General features: G+C 34.0%; 1 protein-coding gene across 2 annotated transcripts in view; it reads right to left on the minus strand.

Annotated features, from left to right (window-relative positions):
* The window catches only part of AP3B1 (adaptor related protein complex 3 subunit beta 1), a 148,756-nt gene that overhangs the window by 46,753 nt on the left and 78,755 nt on the right, over nt 1–23,248 (minus strand). For both annotated transcript variants that reach the window (XM_018070426.2, XM_018070425.1), the window contains exons 17-22: nt 22,928–23,058; nt 20,710–20,821; nt 19,231–19,387; nt 16,356–16,530; nt 9,109–9,181; nt 8,157–8,263 (exon numbers count right to left, since the gene is read on the minus strand). In XM_018070426.2, the coding sequence (XP_017925915.1) occupies nt 8,157–8,263; nt 9,109–9,181; nt 16,356–16,530; nt 19,231–19,387; nt 20,710–20,821; nt 22,928–23,058 (755 nt within the window). The remainder of the gene's footprint in view (nt 1–8,156; nt 8,264–9,108; nt 9,182–16,355; nt 16,531–19,230; nt 19,388–20,709; nt 20,822–22,927; nt 23,059–23,248) is intronic.

Raw genomic sequence — 23,248 nt, forward strand, 5'->3', positions numbered from 1 at the left:
GTGACTGATAAAAGCACACAGTTCTTTCATGGAGCTTCAGTTTTCAGAGTAGTCTCCAGACTGCCTTCGTGAAATATTAACTTTTGAATATTCAAGAACATGTAGTTGCATATACTTCCAAAGTTTTAAATAAGTGGTAAACATAAAATTGTTAAACACGCTATTATAGAAAGTGGATCTTTAAATTTGAAGGAAATAAGAAGTGAATGCAGTTTAAAAACTAGCAATTCAGAACAGGATTGTCTGAGAAATTCCAGATTTATTTGCATAGAGAGATAATTCTGGTAATTTATTTGGGCACAATTATTCACTTCAAAGTAAGAAACGAGGGAGTCATTTAATACTTTTATTCAGAATCCTACTTGGCTTCCTTTTATTACAAAGCTGTTTCTATGTGATATGTTTACTTACAAGTCAGAAATTTTAAAGAAAGCTCCTAGAGGTGATCAGAACTTTACTTTGCAACGTATTTTTACATTTATACTTGCACTACCCATATACTTGGCTCTGCACAGGATGGGACTGTGTAAAAGCATTAATTACGCTAACCTTTAAATTATACCAATTAATGCAATGACAGCATACACATAGTTACAATAGGATGTTAAAGTCAGAGTGCATCTGATATATATAGATAACTAGATATTATTTTTCTAATAATAACTAGAATTATTTTTCAGATGTTTAGAATATCTCGTAATATAAGCAGGGATAATGTAAAAGGAAACTGCTTTATATAGTTTAATAAATTTTAAGGTTGTTTAAAGAAACTGGCTAAAATAACCCAACTTGAAAAGAGTAACAGAAATAAATCTTTAATCACAAACCTCAAAACATTCATCTATGTGGCTAGCATATATAGCCATAATATAAAAGTAAGCCTGAAGGTTTTCAGTAGAGCACAGTATTAAATTTATCAATATAACAGTTGCTGTCATTGTGGTTGGCATACTATCTTATTAGACACACTGTTGATCAAGTGTTTTTATAACAACAAAAAAAAGTGTGCTGCAGAGTCTTCATGTTTAAGTACTACAATTAAGAACAGAGAAATGCAGTTCATTCATTACAGAACCTTTTCAGGAAGTTGATTTTTTCTAATTCTTATTGTAATTGCATTGTTCTAATCTTGTATTATAAAGGCAGCTGCTTGCCTATCATTTGTACTTTCCTCGTTAATCCTGACTCAGTGAATTAACCTTTAATTACAGCCGTTAAAATTGAAATGAGCCTCTTGTCTGGCTGGGGCTGCCCCCTTCCAGTCTATGAGACTGATGAAAATTTTTAGGGTCAATGAATATGTCCCATGTCATGTCTGATAGATGCTAAAGATGTGAGGAGGTAAATGTTACCTTAGAAAGATGTGGTTGAAATTTTTAAGAGCTCGGTTTATTGACAAAATAAAAGAAAAATACAGCTTAGGTTACCTCTCTCTTCTGTCTGAGTTACACAGCATAACACACATAGAGATACACTCTGTTTTACACACATTATCACACCACACATTTAAAGAATAACCTATGGAATCATCATCATGCATCACATGTGCTTGTTTTTGAACACCTTACAGCAGCCCTGTTTTAAAGAGCACAATATATGTATTTTTCATGTTGTAAAGAAGAAGCAGTATTATTTTAAAATCTATCATAGATCGAAGCATTTCATTATTAAAAAAAAAAAGTCAGATTAGTTTTAAGGACAGTACTGACTTTTAACAGAAGGCAGAAAGAGATCAAAGGTCTCCTCACGGTAACTTATTTAAAGGAGTTTCTTCTTTGCAATAGCCCCACAATTTAATTTCTATTTTATAAACAAGACCTTAAAATTGCAATTGCACTTTACTTTGCAATTTTGGCACTTATATTTTTAAACACAATATCTGAATGCTGGTTTAATCTTTTTAACTCCAAGACAATACAACAGCAAAATAGCACTGAAACAAGAGCATTTCTATTAATCAATGACCTCATTACTCAGAATACAATTTCATTAATATAGAAGTTACTATTTATACATCATATAATTATAAATTGCATATCATTTATAGTATATATGTAATTTATATAATCTATAAATTATATGTAAAAGCAAAAATAAAAGACACACTGGAGAATATCTAGTATTGAACCACACAGTAATCGATTAAATCAGTGACATTACACATAGTAATAATACAGTATATCTCTCAGACTGAGCATACTATTATTTGGTCCAGCGTCTTGTATCAGAAACTTAGCCCTGATTCATAAGAAAGATCATGTTTGAAATTCCAAATAAAATTTTCTAATTTATTTGAAGAAAAGAAGTTGAAGTGGTCTCAAGTGTAGAGTTTGTTATGAATTAATTCATTTAATAAACATGAGATGGGTATTTTTAAGGCTTGAACATAATTCAATGTTACAAATATTTATAAATGGATTTCCAATTAAAGAATAGATGATAAATGATACTTAAAAAGGTAGTGTCATGGTTGATAATTTTTTCTTTCAAGCTAACTTTTTTAGAAGTATGTGGAAGCAATTTCTGAAAGGACATTATAGCTTTCAAATATTCGATGTAACACATCACTTGCCTATACAGCAATTTGACATCAACAGAAAAATAAAATCAAGTGTGTGTGGGGGGGTGTCTTTGTTTCATTTCTTCTTCTTGGCTTGGCAATGGTTAATATCTGCTGATGAGCAGCTACACTCATTTGTAGATCTCCGAGAGCTTTCCCAAGGTGAGTAAGCATCATTATCCTCATTTTTCAGATGGAAAACTGAAAGATTAAGTTACTCCCTCCAGATCTCACAGCAAGTAGTAAGCCAAAAATAGAACTCATTTTCCATATGTAACACCCAGTTCTGTATCCACTGGACCACACTGCCTTCCCACATGCATCAGTCACACCTAATCAGCCGCATAGCTGAATTTTGGGCAGCACTAAGAGAAAGTTATTTTTTAACTCTTAAATTTAAGACCATGCCTTTTCACTTGCTTCATAGATACAAACTTTCCCAGGCACCCTACTAACATATGATATTATAAAAAGCGGTTTCAATTATGTCTTACGCTAGTTACAAATCTAGGGGAGGGTAAAACAGAGACAACACAAATACTTTCGACTGTTCCACATGGAAAGACACCACTTTAAGAAATGAAGCTGGAGAGAAAACCATGCAGAACTGCGAAAACATCTCTGCTTAATATGTGATTGTGGTCAACACCACAAAGAAGTTATAAGTAAGCACAGGAATGGGATATATGTAGGCTGTCTTGTAGCACACATCCCTTCACCTCCCCAGAACAAACTTTCCCAGTTTCAGCCTGTACATAAAATGGTAGGCTTCAGAAGTATAACTGAATGCAAAGGAAAAAGTTCTCTTCTGGTAAGACAGCAAAAGGATAAGACATTTCTTATAGGAAGTAAAAAACAAGACGGCAAATGCTAAACTATAAAAAATAAGCTTGTGTTATCCTAATACAAAACTACAACAGCTGATAAAAGAGATGATGTGACTAACATTGAAAGTTGATTTAAAACCATCACCTTTTGCCCGAGTAAAAAATTTTAGAAGCATCCTTAAGAGAGTATGGATATAGGTACAGAAATGTAAAATAATTACTTAAAAATAATGGTAGTTGATAAAAGCTCTCTGAGAACAATGGGCAGAAGACTGCCATCGCCCACAGTCTGCTGCTATCACAAGTGATTGCACTACATCTCTTTCATGACAATAACAAGTTAATGTTTCTTCTGATGCAGCAATTCCTGAGGTGAGCTTATATGAATGACAAAGGTATATAGTTAAAAAATAACTGCTGCTAGTAAAGCTCTGAAAAAATAAGACTCATGAAGTTGAGTGCATGCCAATAACTATTTAGAAGAATTACTATTTATTTCTCTACTGTAGGATTTTGACAATTCTTAAAGACCTCATGCTAACCCTTCCTGCAAACTACAGACTAGACTAAAGTCATAATATAATCCATTATTGCTATTCTTGTGTTCCTTGTACTTCTAAGCAGAGATGCTTCAAACAGAAGTATATACTTCAGATTCAGTCTTAAGACTTGTTACAGTGGAATTAGAAACAGCCTGAATCAACAAAGCCATCTAAATACCAAGAAAGTCTTTCCCTGTAAAGACTATGTCAACAACTTAGAAATTAAAATACCATTAAAGGTGTTCTCTGAGTCTGAAAATATCTCTACTTAAATATTGAGGGAGTTCATGTTTACTATTTCTCAAGGAATTCTGTAAGTGTACTCAATTTAAAATTAAATGTATTTATCACCTGGTTTGACAGGTCTGCAGCTTGACCTTGACTTTTGACAAAAGCTATTATTTCTGCTTTACGCATCACCAGTCTAAAGAAGTTCTCAAAGTGGATCTCAGTCAAAAGTTCTTTAGAAGACACAAAACAGAAAACAAGATGATTTACTTCTCCCTTCCTAAACAGTTTCTCTGGAAAGTTGAGTAGTAAAACAATAAAAACATATTACTATGGTAATAACTACTATCATGCAACCTTAGTAAATAAAGTGGTACCACCTACAATTACACCTTAATTCCAAAAGCACAATAATTAATAGCAACTCTAAATCGTTGCATCAAATATTTTTATAAGTACCTCCACACTACAACAAGAGTTTTCCCCTTATTTGCTACATGTTTTTTTCATGAGCTTCCCTTAGTTACCCTTGACCTTTTCCCTAAGTTATCCTATTTGGAGCAGGGAAACAACCTTCTCCCCTCAAATCCTACTCAACTCAACCCATACATTCACACACTTTTTGCCCTATCCAACTGCTGCTACCACCAGAGCTCATATCCAGCTGTCAGTTCTTCCTTGCACTAAACATTTCTGAATCACAAAAGATTTCGTGCTACCAAAGCAGTATTTCCTTTTCACTAATTTTGTTTATAAAAGTATGGGTCATTTTTATCAGTTAATTATGCTATGCAGCATACTCAGGGCTCTCCACATTTAGAAGAGCAGTTCCTTGTACATTTTTACCATCTAAAATCCTAATGAGAAAAGAACAGGTGGTTTAGCTTTTTTTTCTTCATCAGCTGTGTGACAGGTAGGAACAGATGATCACTCCCCTCTTCAGCTTCTCTGCATTACCACGGCTCTCCTCTCTCTCCTCTCACCATTTCTGCTCAAAATATTATTTTCTGCAGCAGATTATAACCCTTCCTGTCCTTATGTCAGTCATGAGTTTTGCTTTTAATTTCTTCCTTTCCCACTGTATAACCTGCCTTTAGGGGACAACACCCACTTCCAGTGTTTTCCAATAACTGCTTCACACTGACAGCTTGCAGCTTTCTCTTGTCTCCTGTCTTTTATTTGCACTGCATCTTCACATTTTACTTTCAAGCCTGTAAATTATCCATCCAAAACTCAATTGATGCCAATTGCAGTTTCTCCAAGCACTTAGTTTTGACTTCACTTGCATGTACACCTTGAAAAGCCACACAGAAGCCTCTGGTGATCTCAGTTACCTGGTTCAGTTGAACCTGAAGATGAACCACAAAAGCATGCATATGGATTTGCTACGCTTTGCATCCAGTTGGAAGAAAGTTATCCATGAATTATAAGAGAATTTTGTTTTTCCTGGAACAAACTATAATATGCATGTGTGCATTTATAAGAGGGGGAAATGTGCTATATGTAAACATAAACAATAAAACCAAATGAGCCACAGGACAAAGCATTAGGTTATGCACTGCAGTTTCTATTCAAGGATATTTTGGTTTTGTAGGTTTTACCATTACTGTAAAATCATTCTTGTATTTATGCTTTCTATAACGTTCAACAGCTATGAATTTGAAATTGTAAGTTTTCTAAAAGCTGTATCCAATTACAGTGCTGAATGATTTGAATAATAGACTGCTTGACATATTCCAAGATAAGTGGCTGCTACATTTCTTTGATATTAGGGTCATATACTGTACTTATCTATTTTTACTCCATGCTCTCCATTGCCTAGTAATAAATTAATTTCTCACTGTTAGTTTGGCATGTGCCCTACAGTTATATTCATCTTCTCTCTCACTGAAGGAAGAAAAAGTTTACTAAGGTATTTTTAGAATTAGTCATCACAGATTAAATTCAAAATACTGTTTTAAGAGAGACATTCCCACATAAAGCTGGTTTTATGTTTTCATTTTTAGAAAATTACTCAATGGTACTAAACAACATAGGACAATAGCCATTTAACTACTTGCATGCATGCAAGACTTTTTACAATATATGGATATCATTTGAAAGAATGATTTTTAACATTAGTGCTTAATTTCTGTTGGTCCCTGGTGCAGAAAGCCCAGAAAAGGACCTCATGTACATCTGCAATTATCAGTGGCAATGGCTTAGATCTGAACAACAGAATACAGACCAAAACATGTAATCACCATCCAGGCTGCAAGAATTAGTTCTTACATAATTTGCGTTGTTTCCAGAGCAGCAAGAATGTTCCAGCTTCTTTGCTGGTTACCAGGAACTCAGCAGTACCAAGGAAGAAGCATTTTGCACATTCAATGTTTTCATAGGGAATAACTATTCTTTAGCCTAACCTTCTAGCTCTTTCTAAAACCTCTTGTTCTTTGTAGCAACCTGAAGAATAGGGAGAGGCAATTTAGCAAATGAACAGTAGCAATCATGAGGAAAACAAGAATTAATATGGGAATAGAATATGTGTTCATGTAGTGTAGATGAAGAAAGGACACTGGCAAGCAGGGGGTGTTCTCAAGCCTCTGACATTACTGATTGCTGTCTTTAACTTATCCTCAAAGGTGATAATTCTGAAGTAAAGCAAAGACACCAGAGTCATTCTTAAGCTAATCCAGACCCAGGAAAACATATGACTGCATGTGTTTTGAGTTGTCGAAGCCATAAGGGATGGCAAGGAGCCAACCATGGGGTGGCAATCACAGGAGTAACACCACAGCTGCAGTCAAACACAGACTTACCACCTAACACAGTATACTGCACTGCAAAATAACATGGAAGAGAACTTCTGGCATCTTCAGACTGTGTGACACATCAACTACCACATGTCATGTGAAGTGTCTGCATGTTCATGGATTGTTACTGGAAATTTACATTACATCTCAGTTTTCTTAGATAAGGCTAATATCCAACAAATTATCAGAAAGCCTACCTTTTCAACACCAAATTTTGAAGCCTGCAAACATGAAACTCAATCATAGCTACCATCATCTATTTCTTGAGTCAAATCATTCATGTAACTCCTTTACATAACAAGTATTTGATGTTGCAAACTATTGCTCCCAAGACCAACACAAAGTAGTTTACCAGCAATTTTTAGAGTTGCAGTGTAGGTTCTACGTACCAGCCTCATTAGAAAAAAGGTCAGGCTGAAAAATATCTGTGACTGGTGTTTTTTTCTGGTGACTTCCATCCACTTGCATAAGGAAACATATCTTATTTCATACCACTGCAATTTCTAATTAAACTGCAAATGTAAATTGGACATACAAAGATGACTAAAAAAACCCAACCAAAAAAGAACAAACTACTATCCTTTTCCACAACAAAGAATGCTCTCTACCTCCATGAGTTTGCTAACCTTAATTATACCTATAGTTTTGAGATTCCCTAATGGAAATTGCTACAAAGCACTAACAGAATGAATCATGACACATGCTGATACACCACTGATTGTAAATCTATACCCTTTTTATTTGCACCCAGGGGCTACGCTTCATATACTCATGAAAAATTACTTCCAAGTAATGTCATAATTGGAGGCATGTCTGGTAAACAAGCAGGCTGAGTATTACCAAGTATGCGATGTTCTTGTAGCTTATTTTTGATAGTGTAGCAATTAGATCATTTGAAAGATTTGCATAGTTTGGATAGTTAATTTGAGAATTAAAGTTTCCCTAAGGCAAAGTAAAAGCTTGAAAGAGAAGGTTAAAAATCCTTGGAAGCATCCTTCTTAGACATGGACCATTCATACTTTTCTCCACATTTCAGAACATAATTACAGATTGAAAAATGCTGCCAGACTAGCATGTAAACCAGAATTTCATACAAGACCTTTATAGATGAAAGAACTTAAAAAAAACACTTGAATGATGTTCTCAAAATATGTGAAAATCTTAAATTAACACCCACCCACCCCACCTTATAAAGGTTACTTACATCAATGACAGATGAACTTGACAGATTTAATCCCTCTAAGTCTGCTGTTAAACTCGGGGATAAAACAGCTGCTGTAGGAACTGTCACAGGAGTTGTCACAGGACAGACTAGAAGTAAAAGGGCAATTGATATTTAAATTGAAAAAAAAAATGTAAATACTGGGAAAGAAAATTATATTTCTTCATTAAGCAAAAAAAAAATTTAACATCTTGATTTAATTATTATAACCTTTTATTATATCCTTGTATATATGTTCCTTAATCAAAGATTATATTATTTTTTCAGACATATAGCCCTAATACTCAACATAAACAGTGAAAATACAACTAATATAAGTATAGACCACATACACAATTTATATTAAAAATATTTTCCCCTCCTTTCTCATTTCCCCCCTATTTTATCCTTCAGTTTGATACATACTTTTATATGTACTTTTTCATTTACAAGTTAAGTGCAAAGTACATGTTAATGCTATTCTAAGGTACTGCACCTACAGAAGTAAACTTGAAGAAGGGTACTAAAAGCATAGTCAAACAGTGCCAGCTCTGCCTTACCTTTCCAAGAGTACAGTTTCACACTGTTCTTCAAAAATGTGATTGGTTCATAGATTGCACAGTGTTATACAAGTAACATCCATTAGTGGATGAGAAAATAAGCCCACTTTGACAGAAGACAAGTCTAAACACATAAAAATTCTCAAAGTAAATGTTTTACATACCAATACATTCTAAAGTTTGAAACAATTTCTCAGTTATAAAAACCAAACAAAATCTCATATTGTAATAATTGTGCTTAAAAATAACTTGCAAGTCTAAGCATTTATTTTGTTTTCTCAGGAAACTGGTACAATAAATGAACAGAATCAATGTTTCAGACACTTAAAATTCATTGAATTAATGGAATTGAATTTATGCTATGGGAAAAATGAGGCTTTAATCAAGATACTTACAATCATCTAAATCTAAGAGAAACACGTCTTGTTTATTTGGAGTTTTTCTGTCTTGTACTGTTTTTTCTTCTTTCTGTCAAAATATATAAATATTTCATCTTTCATCATATCAGCAAAAACAAATCTTTAACACTTTTATAAAGCAAAATGTGCTTTTTTTTCCTGCTTTCATAAAGCAAAATATATTCATTTTCAGGGCTTGGCATCCAGAGAATTCACCTAGTGAGAAAGATTTCTTTACACAGTTAAACAGAACCTAAATTCCACAACTGAATATCTGAAGACAATGTGTTTGTTTAGTATTAATCATTGTTGCTGCAAAGAAAACTTTAGGTGACAGATCAGATACATCTGTTGAGATCACTAACAGAGACAGCAGCATTTTTTTTGAGACCAAAAAATCTGGGTACTAACATTTCTGTTTCCATATGAAGAATAGGTCAAAACCCATTCAACAAGAAACAGGTGTTATTTGCACTTATCTAGGAGCATGGAATCCTGTCCAGTTATCTACTGGGATTTTACTTAATTGCAAGACAAACAACACTAAGTTGATTTTTGTCACAAAAGAAATTCCAATTTTAAGCTTTAAGATGAGTTCTAAAAATAAGAACTGTCAGTAGTGCAATAAGAATTGGCAGTACTCTTTAGAGTAGAGAAGTAATAGAGTTATCTCAGTAACTTGGCAAACAGAGTATTTCAACAAAATTTGTTTCAATACACCTAAATAAAGACTTCTAAACAAATCTAATAAGAGTGAGTGTTGGCCATACCTCCAGAGCATGTCAAGATAGTGGTGATTCAGGAAAGAATTTAGTGTGTCACAGCTCAGTATAGGCTGCCAAGAGGGTGGTTTAGTATAAAGGACTGATCTTTGGAGGTAGCCACAACAGTTTTGTCATCATGCTGTTCCTACCCACGCTTAAGCATCCTTCATTTGGGTCAGCTGAAGAATTCCTTCTGCCTTTGCTCTCTCTGACTCACCAAACAGAAAGCTTTGCCATTCTTTTAGAAAATGTGTCAACTGCCTTTAGATCTTAAGACATTGCTCACTACCCAAGGTACTGCAACTAATTTAAATGTAGTCTTTCAGAGTCACACTTATGTGAACTTTCTAGTTTACCAGTTTCCTCCTCAACAGTATGTGACAGGTAAATGCACATATGTACAAATATTTTACCATTTCTAATAAATTAACAGGTCTAAATAAATCAGCAAAACTCCTTATGACCATATGGGCCTCCATTTCTTGAGCATTTCAGGTACTCATGATAAAAACTTCTACAAGAGTTTAGAGTCCTCTCAGAAACTCAGCAGCTATCACCATAGAATAAAATGACACCTCTTTTCTCAAGGTGCAATCCCTTTCTTCTAGTCTCTCAGCCTCATGGTCAGTTGCAAACTAACAATAATGACAAGTATATTTTTTTTTTCCAATTTTGGGGAGAAATTCCATGGTTCCCTCCAAAGAACACTAAAGGAACTAGCTAACGTCACTATTTGAAGCCATAGATATTAATGACTACCAGGCTTGACCTCAGCCATGATGACATTGCTGATCATGTTCTTCCTATAAATCCATGGCTATGGTACTAATGTTATTCCATGTCTTATATATCTGTCCAGAATTACTGAGGGACTCTGCTGCAGAACCTACTTTCTTGAATTCCATTCTGCTCACAACTACCAGATTTTTCTCTTAAAGTGTGTTTATTAGCAAGTCATGAAGCTTCTTTTGGTTATTCTTGTTTTAAATATGTGAAATAAGGAAAAATAGTACACTTCATAATTACTCAGGTTTATAAAATGTCAGAGAAACAATTTTGTAACAATCCTTCTAATGGATTCCAACCCATTTTATAGCCCCATTTGGTGAATATTTAGCCCTGAATCTTGGGGTTAGTTCTCATCTGCAGCACTTTTACTATAAACTTTTTTCCTAAAGCAGAAACTGTTCAAAAGCCAAAACAGACTAAAGAAGAACCCACTTAAAAACCCCACAAACATATTTTAAAAAAATCCTCAATTTCTGAATTCTTTCACTCCCTGTCCCCACTTATTCAGAAGATACAGCTCTACCTTCAACTATGACAAAGGTTCAAATATTATTTTTAGCTACAGTTCTGTATTTGCTAATTATTTCAGTAGAGATGGGATTTCTTCATTCCCTTGCATTATGCAGCCAATAAAGTCCATAAGAAGTGGCTCACCCACATGAGAGGTGCACAAGGACGAGAATTTCATATGTTTCAGTACAACTTTTTAAAATATTAGGAGTAAGAGCGAAGGAGCCCTTTCGCTGTTAATCTGTTTACTGGAGACAACTAAGACATTCTATGTCACAAATAACATGAACAGTATGCTTCAGTTTGTTTTTTCTGTTATTTATTTTGCCATTCTGGAGTTGTTACTGAGTATATATCACAAAGCTTGTTATGTACTTTTGTAAGATAAAATCTATTTCTGCACTGATACTATTTTGATTCTATTACATAATACATCTTTAAAAATGAGGGGGAAATCCTTCAAGAGAATTTATTTCTTCAAAACAAAGTAAAATGGTCCTAAGATAAGGTACAAGTGAAAAATCCTTGTATCAAGGTAATGCACGGTAAGAAAAACTTCCACTGCACACTTTATTGGAAGATTATATTTATACTATAAAAACAAGCAAACAAATAACACCACTAAATAGAAAACAAAACAAAACCAAAAACAAATCTTACTCTACCATCTGGGAAATGCAAAATCAGAAGCTAATTAAATCAAGTAAAAGCTAATGCTAAAGTATGATCATGTCTTATTTTCTATTTCAGTCAAGTGTGTCAAGCTTAAGAAAGCACTCAGCTACTTATATGTGAGTGCATGCTCTATATACACATAAACACACAAATATTTTCATATTTATATGTATTACATATATGGGTATATACATTAATTGTGTGCAATTCTGTACAAAACACCAAAGAAATCTATTTACGTGAGTCCTGCCTATTACAAACATGATTATTTTTTAATTTGGTTTCTCCAAGAAAAGAAAATTGATTGGCTATCTAGGAATAATAAATAGCCAATGACTGCAGATATTTCTATTGAATAAAAAAAGCTTTGCATTTGAAATCAGGACAATAAAAATGTCCTGACGTGTCTGACACTTCTCTGTAACATAATTTTTCATCTTTTTTTTCTTAAAACTAAGTCTACAATATAACCCAAACAGTTTCCTACCAAGAAATCCCACTATGGAAAAAGCAGAATACTAAACAAAGAAGTTAAGGTATATTCCATCAAACATTTCTCCATTTGCAATTCATCTTGGTAATAGAGATAGAACCTGGTAAATGCATATAGGACTTGAAGCAGGAGATTTCTCTTGCTCAATGCATAATTCATGTGCTCCACCTGCAAAGTGTGTAAAATGAGAATTTCACACCGCAGCATGAGCCATGGAGCTGCAGAGAAAAGGCAGATGAAATCATATTCTGCTGTGCGAATTTTATTTCTTATCCTCCCAATATTTATACAAAACCATCACTGACAATCCAAATGCATTGACAGATCACCCACTGTTTCCATTGTGTTAGCACTTGAAAAGAGATCAGGCAGAAAGATAGACAATTTGTTTTTGTATATTTTTTAAATAGTGGATCAGGTTTTTAACAGCTGAGTGACTGTATTATACTTGTATTAGGAGGTCAACAGTAGCTGATTTTAAAATCCTACTGTAGAGACACCTATTTATACATGCATCATCATAAAATCTGCATTTTAGCTCTGCAGTATTTATGCTTACAGTATAATATGTATCTGAACACCTCAAACTATCCATATTTCAAAATTATATAAAAGACTGCAGGAAAAGAGGCTGACTTTTCTATTCACTGCAGCTCAATTATAGTGAATACAACAGCTTTTTCAAAACAGCTTCTTCAAGAGAAAAAATATTAAAACATTAATAACATATTCAGAAAAGTAGTCCAAAGTTTTTGTAGCCTATTTTAATGCTAGTAGATGCATAGATGTATGCAGAAATTAGGCTTCCATGTGAGTGTAATCAAACCCTTTTCATTAAGAAAATTCTGCTGAACATGGCAATGGTACCCAACAAAACATATGGAATGGTAAACATCACCCAAAACATCACCAATGTAACATAGTTCATAATGTGTGGCAAACTGAGAAACTATAAAAATAGAGCCTACTAACCACTCGTCTTATCAATATGTATTTCAGGAAATTTTTTTCAGTTTTACTAAAAAGGAAATCCTAATGAATCATTTCCCCAAACAGACTGACCACATTTAAGAATACCTTGTAGCAGAATAATATAAACACTGTCTTTTCCAATTAAAATCTATCAGGATAAAACATGCATTTCTGAGAGCCTAGGAGAAACCATCTGCTTCCCAGGTGGTCTGAAAAATAAGTCAGGAAGGGAAGTAGAAAAATAAATACGTGTGGCTCCTGTAAAATGTACTTTGACACAAAGGCTCTATATACAATACTTTAGCTATAATGTTCTATAAGGTTTGTTAACAACTGTTTTTTCTTTTCAGCTTGGAAAGGGTTATCATCAGCTAGCTCCACCTATCCCTACAGGTTTCTCTCAAAACAGGTTTCTCTCAAAAAAAAATCTATTAAGCTATTTAGCATAACAATCACCTCTAATAAAAAATACCTGTGACTCTTATCCCCAACCCCCTCATCCAACTATGTATCTAAAAATAAACAAGTACCAGAAACATCTCAAGTATAAATGCAGGCATCAAACATGGTTTAAATGGAAACTAACTTCATGGTTCCAGAGATTAGTATCCTAGACTGAAACAGTCCTCTCTGTTCAAGGGCACTAAATTAACTACCCCCCTGCCTCTTCACACATGACCATTGCTGTTTGCAGCCCATCAGCCATAGCTTGTTGCTCTTATAATAAATGTGTTAATTTTTTAGTGAAAAAGGATTTAAGGAACATAAACATTTAGCTTTTGCATACTGCGCTCTACACTACTTTTCCATGATCTCCTTGCTTCTTTTTTTTCTGTCCTGCATAAAAACCCACTGCTGTTTGTTTTATTATGCTTTTGTGATGTTTAAAAGCTCTGCAATTTTTCAGCTCTACCCTTTGACTCTACTCTGACCAAATCCTCTGTCAACTGTTCAAAAATTTTTGTTCCTAACACATTTCTTTTTAGGTGCTTCTTAATCAAGTAAGACTTCAGAACTACTGCAAAGTTCTTTTCTCTTAAAATCCAAGGCCTTGACAATTTTCCATTGACTTCAACAATTCAATCCCAAGCTTCTTCGACATTCCAGTTCTCATATTCAGTATATTTGACTTCACATATTCTCGACTGCTGTTTTAAAATATATACGATCCTCACATACTGTATGAAAGAACCAGATAGTTTAAAAAACTAGTGAAGGAAATTATGTTCATAGTGTTGATACCCTGAGAAAAACGAACAAATGCAGCAAAGAGCAGCAAACAGTGGCTGTTCAGAACTAAGTACATAAGAGTATCACTTTTTGGTGAAAAAATACTGTGCTGATATGAGAAGCTACAAACTGTTATAACTAATTCATGTACCGTTTAGCATCAAAGCAGTTTATTCTAAGAGGATTTAGGTTATATATTTTATGCTACCATTTTTTGGCAAGATGCAGTCTAGCTTCTCTACTAGAAAAAACTTCAACATAGATGTGTTACCCAGTGTGGTATTTGGGCAGGAAACAACGATCAAATCATGAAAACACACCTCCATTGCTCAAATGCTACAGCCTCACTTCATCATTTTTCTACTTGGTTGAAGAAGGGAAAAGCTAAGGTTACAACTCAGAGCTCCTAGACAGACCCATAAAGTTACAAAACAAAGACCATGTGCAACCTAAGCTCAAGATTTAGAGACACAGATAGCTTTAGCTTCTCAACTAAAGGAAATGCACACTGAAACAGCTTTATGAAGTTATGGTCTTCTCTCTTAACTGTTCAAAACACACCTGTCCACCAGCTTCTACAATTGCATCAAATGCAACAATGTCTATTTTGACTATTCAGCAATCTAATACAGCAGTTCTGACTGAAATGTCTTGGTTTAATTTAAAATGCATCAGCATTTCACTTGATTTTCAATACCACACATCAGTATTAAAACGGAAACTTCTGAGCTACAATTTTACCCTTCAAATTTTTTATAAAAATACAGAAAGAAATGCACAAGAAATATTTCGTAACAGAAAAATAGGTTTCAGAAATGCTTTTACTCTTCTACCATAAAGGGTTTAGCATAAAGTTCCTCATTTATTTATTTTTTAAATGAAAAGTAGGTAGGGAAACAGAAACCAATTCACTGCTATTAGCTTTAGCTCTATAATGCTAGCTTGATTCTAATGAACTGTTAAGCTCTTTTGCTTCACTAAAGTAAGCAATTAAAACTTAACTGACACATAAATGGCTCTGTGGTGCATTTTTGCATCCTCACATATTTCCAAGTCCAGTTAAAAAAAAGACATATTTGAAAGCTTGCTACTTCATGCATGTTTTAAGAAAGCTAATGGAATTTGAAGTAGCAGAACTCTTTGAAAGCTACCAAACACAGCAATAAAAAGTTAATTTCTCATTAAGAATATTAATTCTACTAACCTATGTATACACCTCTATTATAGATTCATTAACTGCACTATTTTTAATTTTCACAGGAAATTTTAAAACAAAGCTAGTGTTTCTACTAGAATGTCCTCAAACTCTTAACAGACAATGTACTAACACTTGTTTCTCCGTTTTCTTTTCTATCAGACCCAGGTCCAGCAGTAATTATACTGTAAGATTCCATTTTAATAAAACAGTCATTAACACCTACGTACTAAGCTTTCACCAGCTTAATAGTAACCTAAAAATAGATGAAAAATAATTAAATTCTATTACATAAGAATAATAGACTATTAGAAAAAATATTACATTCTGTCTATAAAAAATAATTAGATTCTATTTTCTTCTTCATCTATCTGGAGTAAAAATATAATGGAATTTAAACAGAAATATGCTTTTTATTATAAAAATACTCTTACTGGATTTAACTATAAAACTACCTTGGGATTGGTCTTTTTATGAAGTCAAAAATTTTTTTTCATGATTTTGATATGCATAAAATGACTACCTATCTCCATTCCCACAGAAAGAAACATGTATAGACAGTTAACGTTTTAATATTTCATAGAGGTTTTTAAAAAATATATGTTACCTTACTAACCTTAGTAGAGGTAGCACTTCTAGGTTTTCCAGGCTCAGAGTCACTTTTAGAGTCTGATTCTGATTTGGAGCCTGAAGAACTTTCTTCTGATGAAGAGGACTCTGTATCAGAGGAACTGGATGTGCTTCTCTTCTTGGAGATTCCCTCTGCCTTCTTTTTAATATCTTCTGAATCACTATATATTTAAAAAAATGTTAAGAGACATGTAAAATCACAAAAGAAATCTTTTTAGGCAATATCCTACATCAACATTTCAAAGTTTTATTAAATGAGTTTTAAGTCAATATTGCTTCATGATAAAAAACTCAGCTATGAATGAAGTAGTCACTTTTTTAAGGGTACTCAAAATTGTTCTATCAAGCTACACAACATCACATATAATCTGAACCAGCAAAACAGCCAAACAAAATGTGAACACATTAAATATTAACAATTTGCATGCATCCAGCTTGCAACACTGCAGAAAGAAGTGTAGAAATATATATACAAAGACACTTTCATATTATTCCACCTATGATTAACAGAATGATGTGTTAAGTTTTTGTAAATTAATATTGTTTAAAAGAAAATCAATACATTTAGTTTATTCCTTTGTTAATTCTTCTAAATCAAACCATACCATCTACAAATAATACCTACAGTGTCTACAAATATTTCAACTCACTAAAGAGTTTATACCAAGAGCTGTTATCTTCTGATACCCTTGGTCACATTGAATACCTTACAGATAATGGACTTTGGAGACTATTCTTCACACAGTAAAGTTCCATTCACCCTGGCCATGTTGAGTTATGTTGCTCTGTGCTAACAGCTACTGAATATTATCTGGCTTGTTCGTGTCTAATCATACTCTAACTACCAACTGGTAGATTACCTTTTTGTCTCAGGGGGAGTTACTACCTAGAAATACCACAGGAAATTAGGATTGTTTTCTAGTAGTTATCATGGAGCAGAAAAACTAACACTGCATACAAAGAAACCCTCTCTGTTCTTGGATTTGCAAGCAAACATTTTATACTTTCAAATCAGGTGTTTCATACACTACCTGTTTAAGCTTCCTTCCCAAGACAATAAATTGGTTACTGAAGTGCTTGAAGGGTAACAAGGTCAACAGTAATTAAACAAATCCAGACCACTCAATTATTAAGAATCCCTCTGGACTCAAATTAAATTGTTATACATTTTTGCTTAGCTTTAGGAGCAGTACAAAATAATGTACTGTGCTGCATTACTGTTTGAGATTTCAATGTTTTTATAAGAAAAAAATGCAAAGAAGGAGAACTGAAAAATGTAACACAACAGAAAGCAAAATAATTAGGGTAAAGTCTTCCTCCTCCCAAGAACTTCCCAGGACTCAACTGCCTAAATCAAATGTAATCAAAATTATTGAAAATCAAGATAAACATTTAGACCATGCTAATAATGCCTACACATATAACTGAAGTTGAAATCAACTCTCGATATTTTAGTCAAAAGCATTCTTTTCTGAAAGCAACAAATTTTAAGCTTGCAAAGCTAAAAATGGAGCAATGGTACACTTCACAAAAACAGTCTAATGGAGCAAATCTGATTGTTAAAATCACAGTGAAAAATTGGTTTTATCAAAAAATTATGTTTCAATATGACAACATTTAAAAACTTGTTTGAGGTCAATGAACTAAACAAAAACTCACTAGCATATACTGTTCAAAGTTTCTTCATGACTGGTACTGACAAAATTATCTACACTTCTTTCACTGCCATTGAACAGAAGTTGTAGTTGCATCAACAAATAAGTTGTTCTGAACTCATTATACAAATGAAGTTATTTTTCAACAATTTATCTTAGCTTTAAAACTAGATTTGAAGATTAAAAATGTTACTTTACTGCACATCAACCAGTTTTGATGGGTAATCATTGTTTATCTTACTGCTTAAAATTTCAGATGTTATTCTAATGAAAAGAATTTACTGGTAACTAGCTTTTTAACTTTGCGATGATGAAAAGCCTGTATTAATTTAACCTACAGATTTCATTTGTTCTGAACAGGAAAAACAATATAAATCACTTTTAAAATCATTAAATCCTGACTTAAATTAATAAAGTCATAATTAGGGCATTATGCTGTGTTTGTTATGGAAGTGGCAAGGCGAGCTGCTTTAATTACTGTCTGTAATAAAAGGAGCAGAGTGTGTACGGTGCCCCAATCAGCGCTGTCAGCCACGACTGAGCTGAGCTGCAAACTCATCAAGTGAGCTGGCAGCAGACTACAGAGTAAAGGGCGATCGTGTCTGCAGAGGCCACTTGCTGACAGCAGTGGAAGAAACAGATTCATACAATCCAAGGTATTAGCCCCAATTACTCAAAATTTTAATGATACTTTAATACATGATAATGCTGTTGATAATAGGCAATCTTAAAAAGCACTAACACTTAAATATCTTATGACCGTTTCCCTTCACAGCCCTTGCCTCTAATATTTGGATCATAATCTTTTTAATATAACATTATTTAGAAAAATCAATTGTCTTAGTTATATAATGGCAAAGTGTTGAAGGACTTAATTTTAGCTCTCAGCAAAATTGCTGCGAAAGGTAATTAAGTGTTTCACGCAACTGTTTGATCACTGATTCAGCCTCCCAAGGTTACCTCAATTTTCAAAAAGCCACCCAAGATTCTACTGAAGTCAGAAATTAATTCCAAACATAAGAATAGTCTGATTAACAAAAATATGAACCCAGTTCATACACTGACTATTACTCACATATACTGACATCACTCCTTGGCCAAAACACCCCCAAAAAAATATAATTAAAGGCTTGGTAGACTGCTTACATGAAGAGTGCTTTAACAGCTAGTATCACAAAAATAAAACCCATACAAATGTATACCTACCTTTCATTGGCAGCTCTAGATGTTTTCTTTGCTGTATTTTCTTTGCTGTCTGAATCACTGTCAGTTGATTCTTCACTGGGAGAGGAACTCCCACTAGTCTCATCAGTGCTGCCTTCCTCTTTATCTTCCTTCTCGCTTTCACTGTCAGACTCACTCCCTGAAATACAAACAACCCTTAAAATTTCAGTCTCAATATCTTAAATAAATAGTATTTTAGGTATCCAAGTTTGTTTTAAATTAAACAATGGTTTAGTATTTTAAAATCCAATTGTAAGCTTTATCATTATTTACCCTGTGTCAAAAACAGGCAAGAAAATCACTTTCCCCTTACATTCGCAAAATTTTGTTAGTTAAAGATCTGCCCTCTTCAGCCTACAGTATTATATACTTTATCAAATTAAAAAATCTAATAATAAATTAATTGCATGTGGATTCTTCAAAGTTACATAACCCCATTAGGAGCTGGAGGTGACCTCAAATTTTCTAATCTATACATTCACTTAGCTGCAAAATCTTTTCAAACAACTGGTTAATTAGATAATCTGTTCTTGAATACCCATAGTGACTATGATTGAATCACTGTTTTAAACAAATTATTCATCCTCTAATTAATCATACAGTTACCAAATATTCAAATATCTGAAGTGAATATATACTTTTATTGCTTCAGAAATCTTTAATTTCAGTGATATAGTTCTTAAATGCTTCTACATATTTCCTTAGTTTAAGAATAGGAAGGAAGCAGCTCCATATTCAGATTTTAAGGTGTCCCTCTTCCATTCAACTAGATGCCAATAATTCTTTTATGTCTCTAATGTTAAACATTTTCTATGTCTAAGGTCTGGACCTGGGAGAATTACAATCTTTACTACATCTGAAGTATATTAACATCTTCTGAAATGTCTGCCTTGGGGAACTGCTGATCTAGCAATAAGTGGGTTAAAAGTTAAGGGTTAAAAGAACCTTTGCTAACTGAAATTGATAAGCAGCTGTTATACTCTTCGTCATCATCCCCATTAAAATAAACAGAAAACGTTATGTAGAATTTGAGAGAAATACTGAAACAGTTTGCTGAATAAATCCCACAAAAAGACTACACAATTAAAGAAGTCTGGTCATTTAGCAACACAGCAGCACAAGCTATCAAAACAGGACTTCACCACCAACAGATTCCAAAAAGCATTAAAGACAAGTACATGGGCACTCTTCCTGTAAAGAGCTAGGTGCCTTCAGTTTTAACTGGAGTTATAGACTCTTACTACTTACACTTGACTCAAAGCAGGATGAAAATAGCATGCTAGCTTTTTTAACTAGGAAACAAAGCAAAGGCCAACTCATGCAGTGAATGTAAAATTTTTCCCCTCATTTCCTGACTTTACACATAGCTCTGGCTTTTTTTGGCATTTTTTCCATTTTTTTTAATGTAGCAGCCAGTTCTGAAGATACAGTTCTCCAGGCAGTGGAGATCCAAACACTTACCTGATGAACTCGTACTGGTAGACTCATCTTCTTCCTCTTCTGATTCAGAGTAGAACTTTTCAGTAGGTTTCTCCTTCTTTGGCTTACCTAGAATTCCAGTCCATTCCTTTGCCTGTAAATAAATTTCAATTTACATTTACTTTTGCAACCAGCAATACAAATATATACACATATCAAAGCATAACACTCACAGTAGTAGTACTGAGTAGTTTCTAAATAAATCATCTAAGCAAGTGAAGAGAAATTATTAAACTTCTCTTATTTTCCACAATTAGGAGAACTAGAAGTTTTGTACATACTACAAAAGGTGAGATATGTCTATTAGAGAGTCTAGAAAAAGATTTACTAAGGCAGATTAAAAGCATCAGTAACAATAAATTAATTTCTATGCCAAAAGAACACAAAGTCTGAGAGTTTTATCTCTAGATCCAATTCTAGACTGACTAGAATTACGGGTAAATAGGGCTAGTCACCATCTTTATCATCCCAAGTTTTAAGTGGAAAACAGAATGTGGACTCCGTAGGTAGCCACAAAGGAATTATATTTCACTTCCATTGCAATTCCCCAAATAAAAGTAATTCTTACAACCAAGAGAATGCCAAAACGTGGCAATACTTCGCCCAGACCTTTTTTCTTTCCATATACCTCTATACTACTAGAGAAACAAAGGAATAACTCAGGACAGGAAAAAAACCAAAATGGCCGACAACTATATTAACAGAGCGATACAGGTCTGCCTCAGTGACTGCTCTGATCTGGAACAAGACTAACTTCTGAATAGCTCTAATTATTACCTGCAAGGGTGTACAGCTCTAGAGACACACTGGTTTCCTGTTGAACACCAAAATCAGCTGACACTTAAAAAGCCAATATTCTTTTGGATATAAATGACAATTTAATTACGCATTGCAGCTTAACTCAGTTTCCCTCACACACGTTGTGTAGGCAGATGCAGTATTAGAACCACAGCAAAGTTAATGACAACAAAATACCCTCCAAAGAAAATACTTACAAAAAAAATCCCATGGCTGAAGGACTTTCCCATTTGTTTTGAGGTTTAAATAGCTGGAGGTAGATGTTTTCCACTATGTTGTAGATGGATTACTCCATTTGATCAATTTTCTGCAATGTTTTTTAGTTTTATGGACAAAGGCACCTTCAGACATTCTTTCATGCCAACCCTACAATTTATAATCCTCTATTTGAGCTGATTACCTTCAGATTCTTCCCATAAAAACTTTCAGAAGTTTGTACACAAACACGTCTTTTCCTGAAATCTATATAAGAAGGCAGACATGTAGTATCACAGTTCTAAGGAGAAATGGTTGTTCTACCACACTGCTGTCCATTGGCTTCTGCAAGTCACACTCATGTTTTAGAATTTCCTCTACCCATTCTATGCCTAACATCATCTATGCAAATTAATCATTCACAATTTACTACAGAAGTTGGCTCATTACAAGGACTGTGTGCTTTTCTGTGCATGCAGGAGCACAATCAGCACAGCATATACCAGTACATTTATGTTTTTGTTACTGTTCAACAACCTTCACCGGCATTTTAGTAGGACTCTGATACTTGACATACAAATCACAGCTCTGGTACCAAAACACAACTTTGCCTCAGAGTTTACACTACAGTCACAAAGAACTGTAGAGGACCAGCCCTATATGTCAACACATGACTAGTGCACTAATAGATGACATTTTCCTATTATAAACTTCCTTAATTCTCTCCAGGTTATCCTAAATGTAAACCTTGGTCTCATCCGAACTTTATATAATGTAACCCCCTGCTACTGCCTTTTGTTTGTATTACCTTTTTTTTTGTTTAGCCTTGGATTTGTACACAAATTAACTTCCACTTATCTCCTAGTTTGGTAGTCCACCTACACTCAATTAACATACTGCAGCTGAGTATATAGAATATAAAAAATATGAAATCAGAAGTGAGATGGAGGTGAAAAAAGCCCTTTTAATCCACAAGTGAAGCAGAAGTGGCCTACAGTTGATCCACTTCTCTCACTGAAAAGAGCAAGCATTGTGCAAGCTTCCAACTGTTCCATTTCTAAGATAAAAAAAAAACAACACAGATGTTCCCATGAATCAATGGTTTTCAGTACAGCACACAGACAGTATTTAAATACTTGTATTTTGGGCTAATACTCTATATTGACAAGTGCCTTCAGCAAAGTTACTTTTAATGATGCCGACGTACCGACTCGACCACGTCGACGTTTCGGACAGAAGCGTCAGGTGCCACCTCTGGCCAGTCAGACAGTTCCAGGTAGCCAATGGCTTGGCTGTTCAGTGTGTGAGACAAGGTGCCAAGCTGGAAGTGATCCCGATCTATTAAAAAAATGAGGGGGGAGGGGAAAGGAGAAATACACAAACACCGTGAGCTCTACCACAAAGAGCAATCTTAATCAGGGCTAAAGGTAATTGCCATTGTATTACCTCAAATGTCATGGAATAAATATAAACTAGGAAGCTCTTCATAGGTCAAAAAACTGATTTCAGTCCATAGATTACAATAATC

Source organism: Manacus vitellinus, unplaced genomic scaffold (genome assembly GCF_001715985.3).
Source record: "Manacus vitellinus isolate BGI_N305 unplaced genomic scaffold, ASM171598v3 scaffold_18_pilon, whole genome shotgun sequence".
In the NCBI taxonomy this organism is placed as follows: Eukaryota; Metazoa; Chordata; class Aves; order Passeriformes; family Pipridae; genus Manacus; species Manacus vitellinus.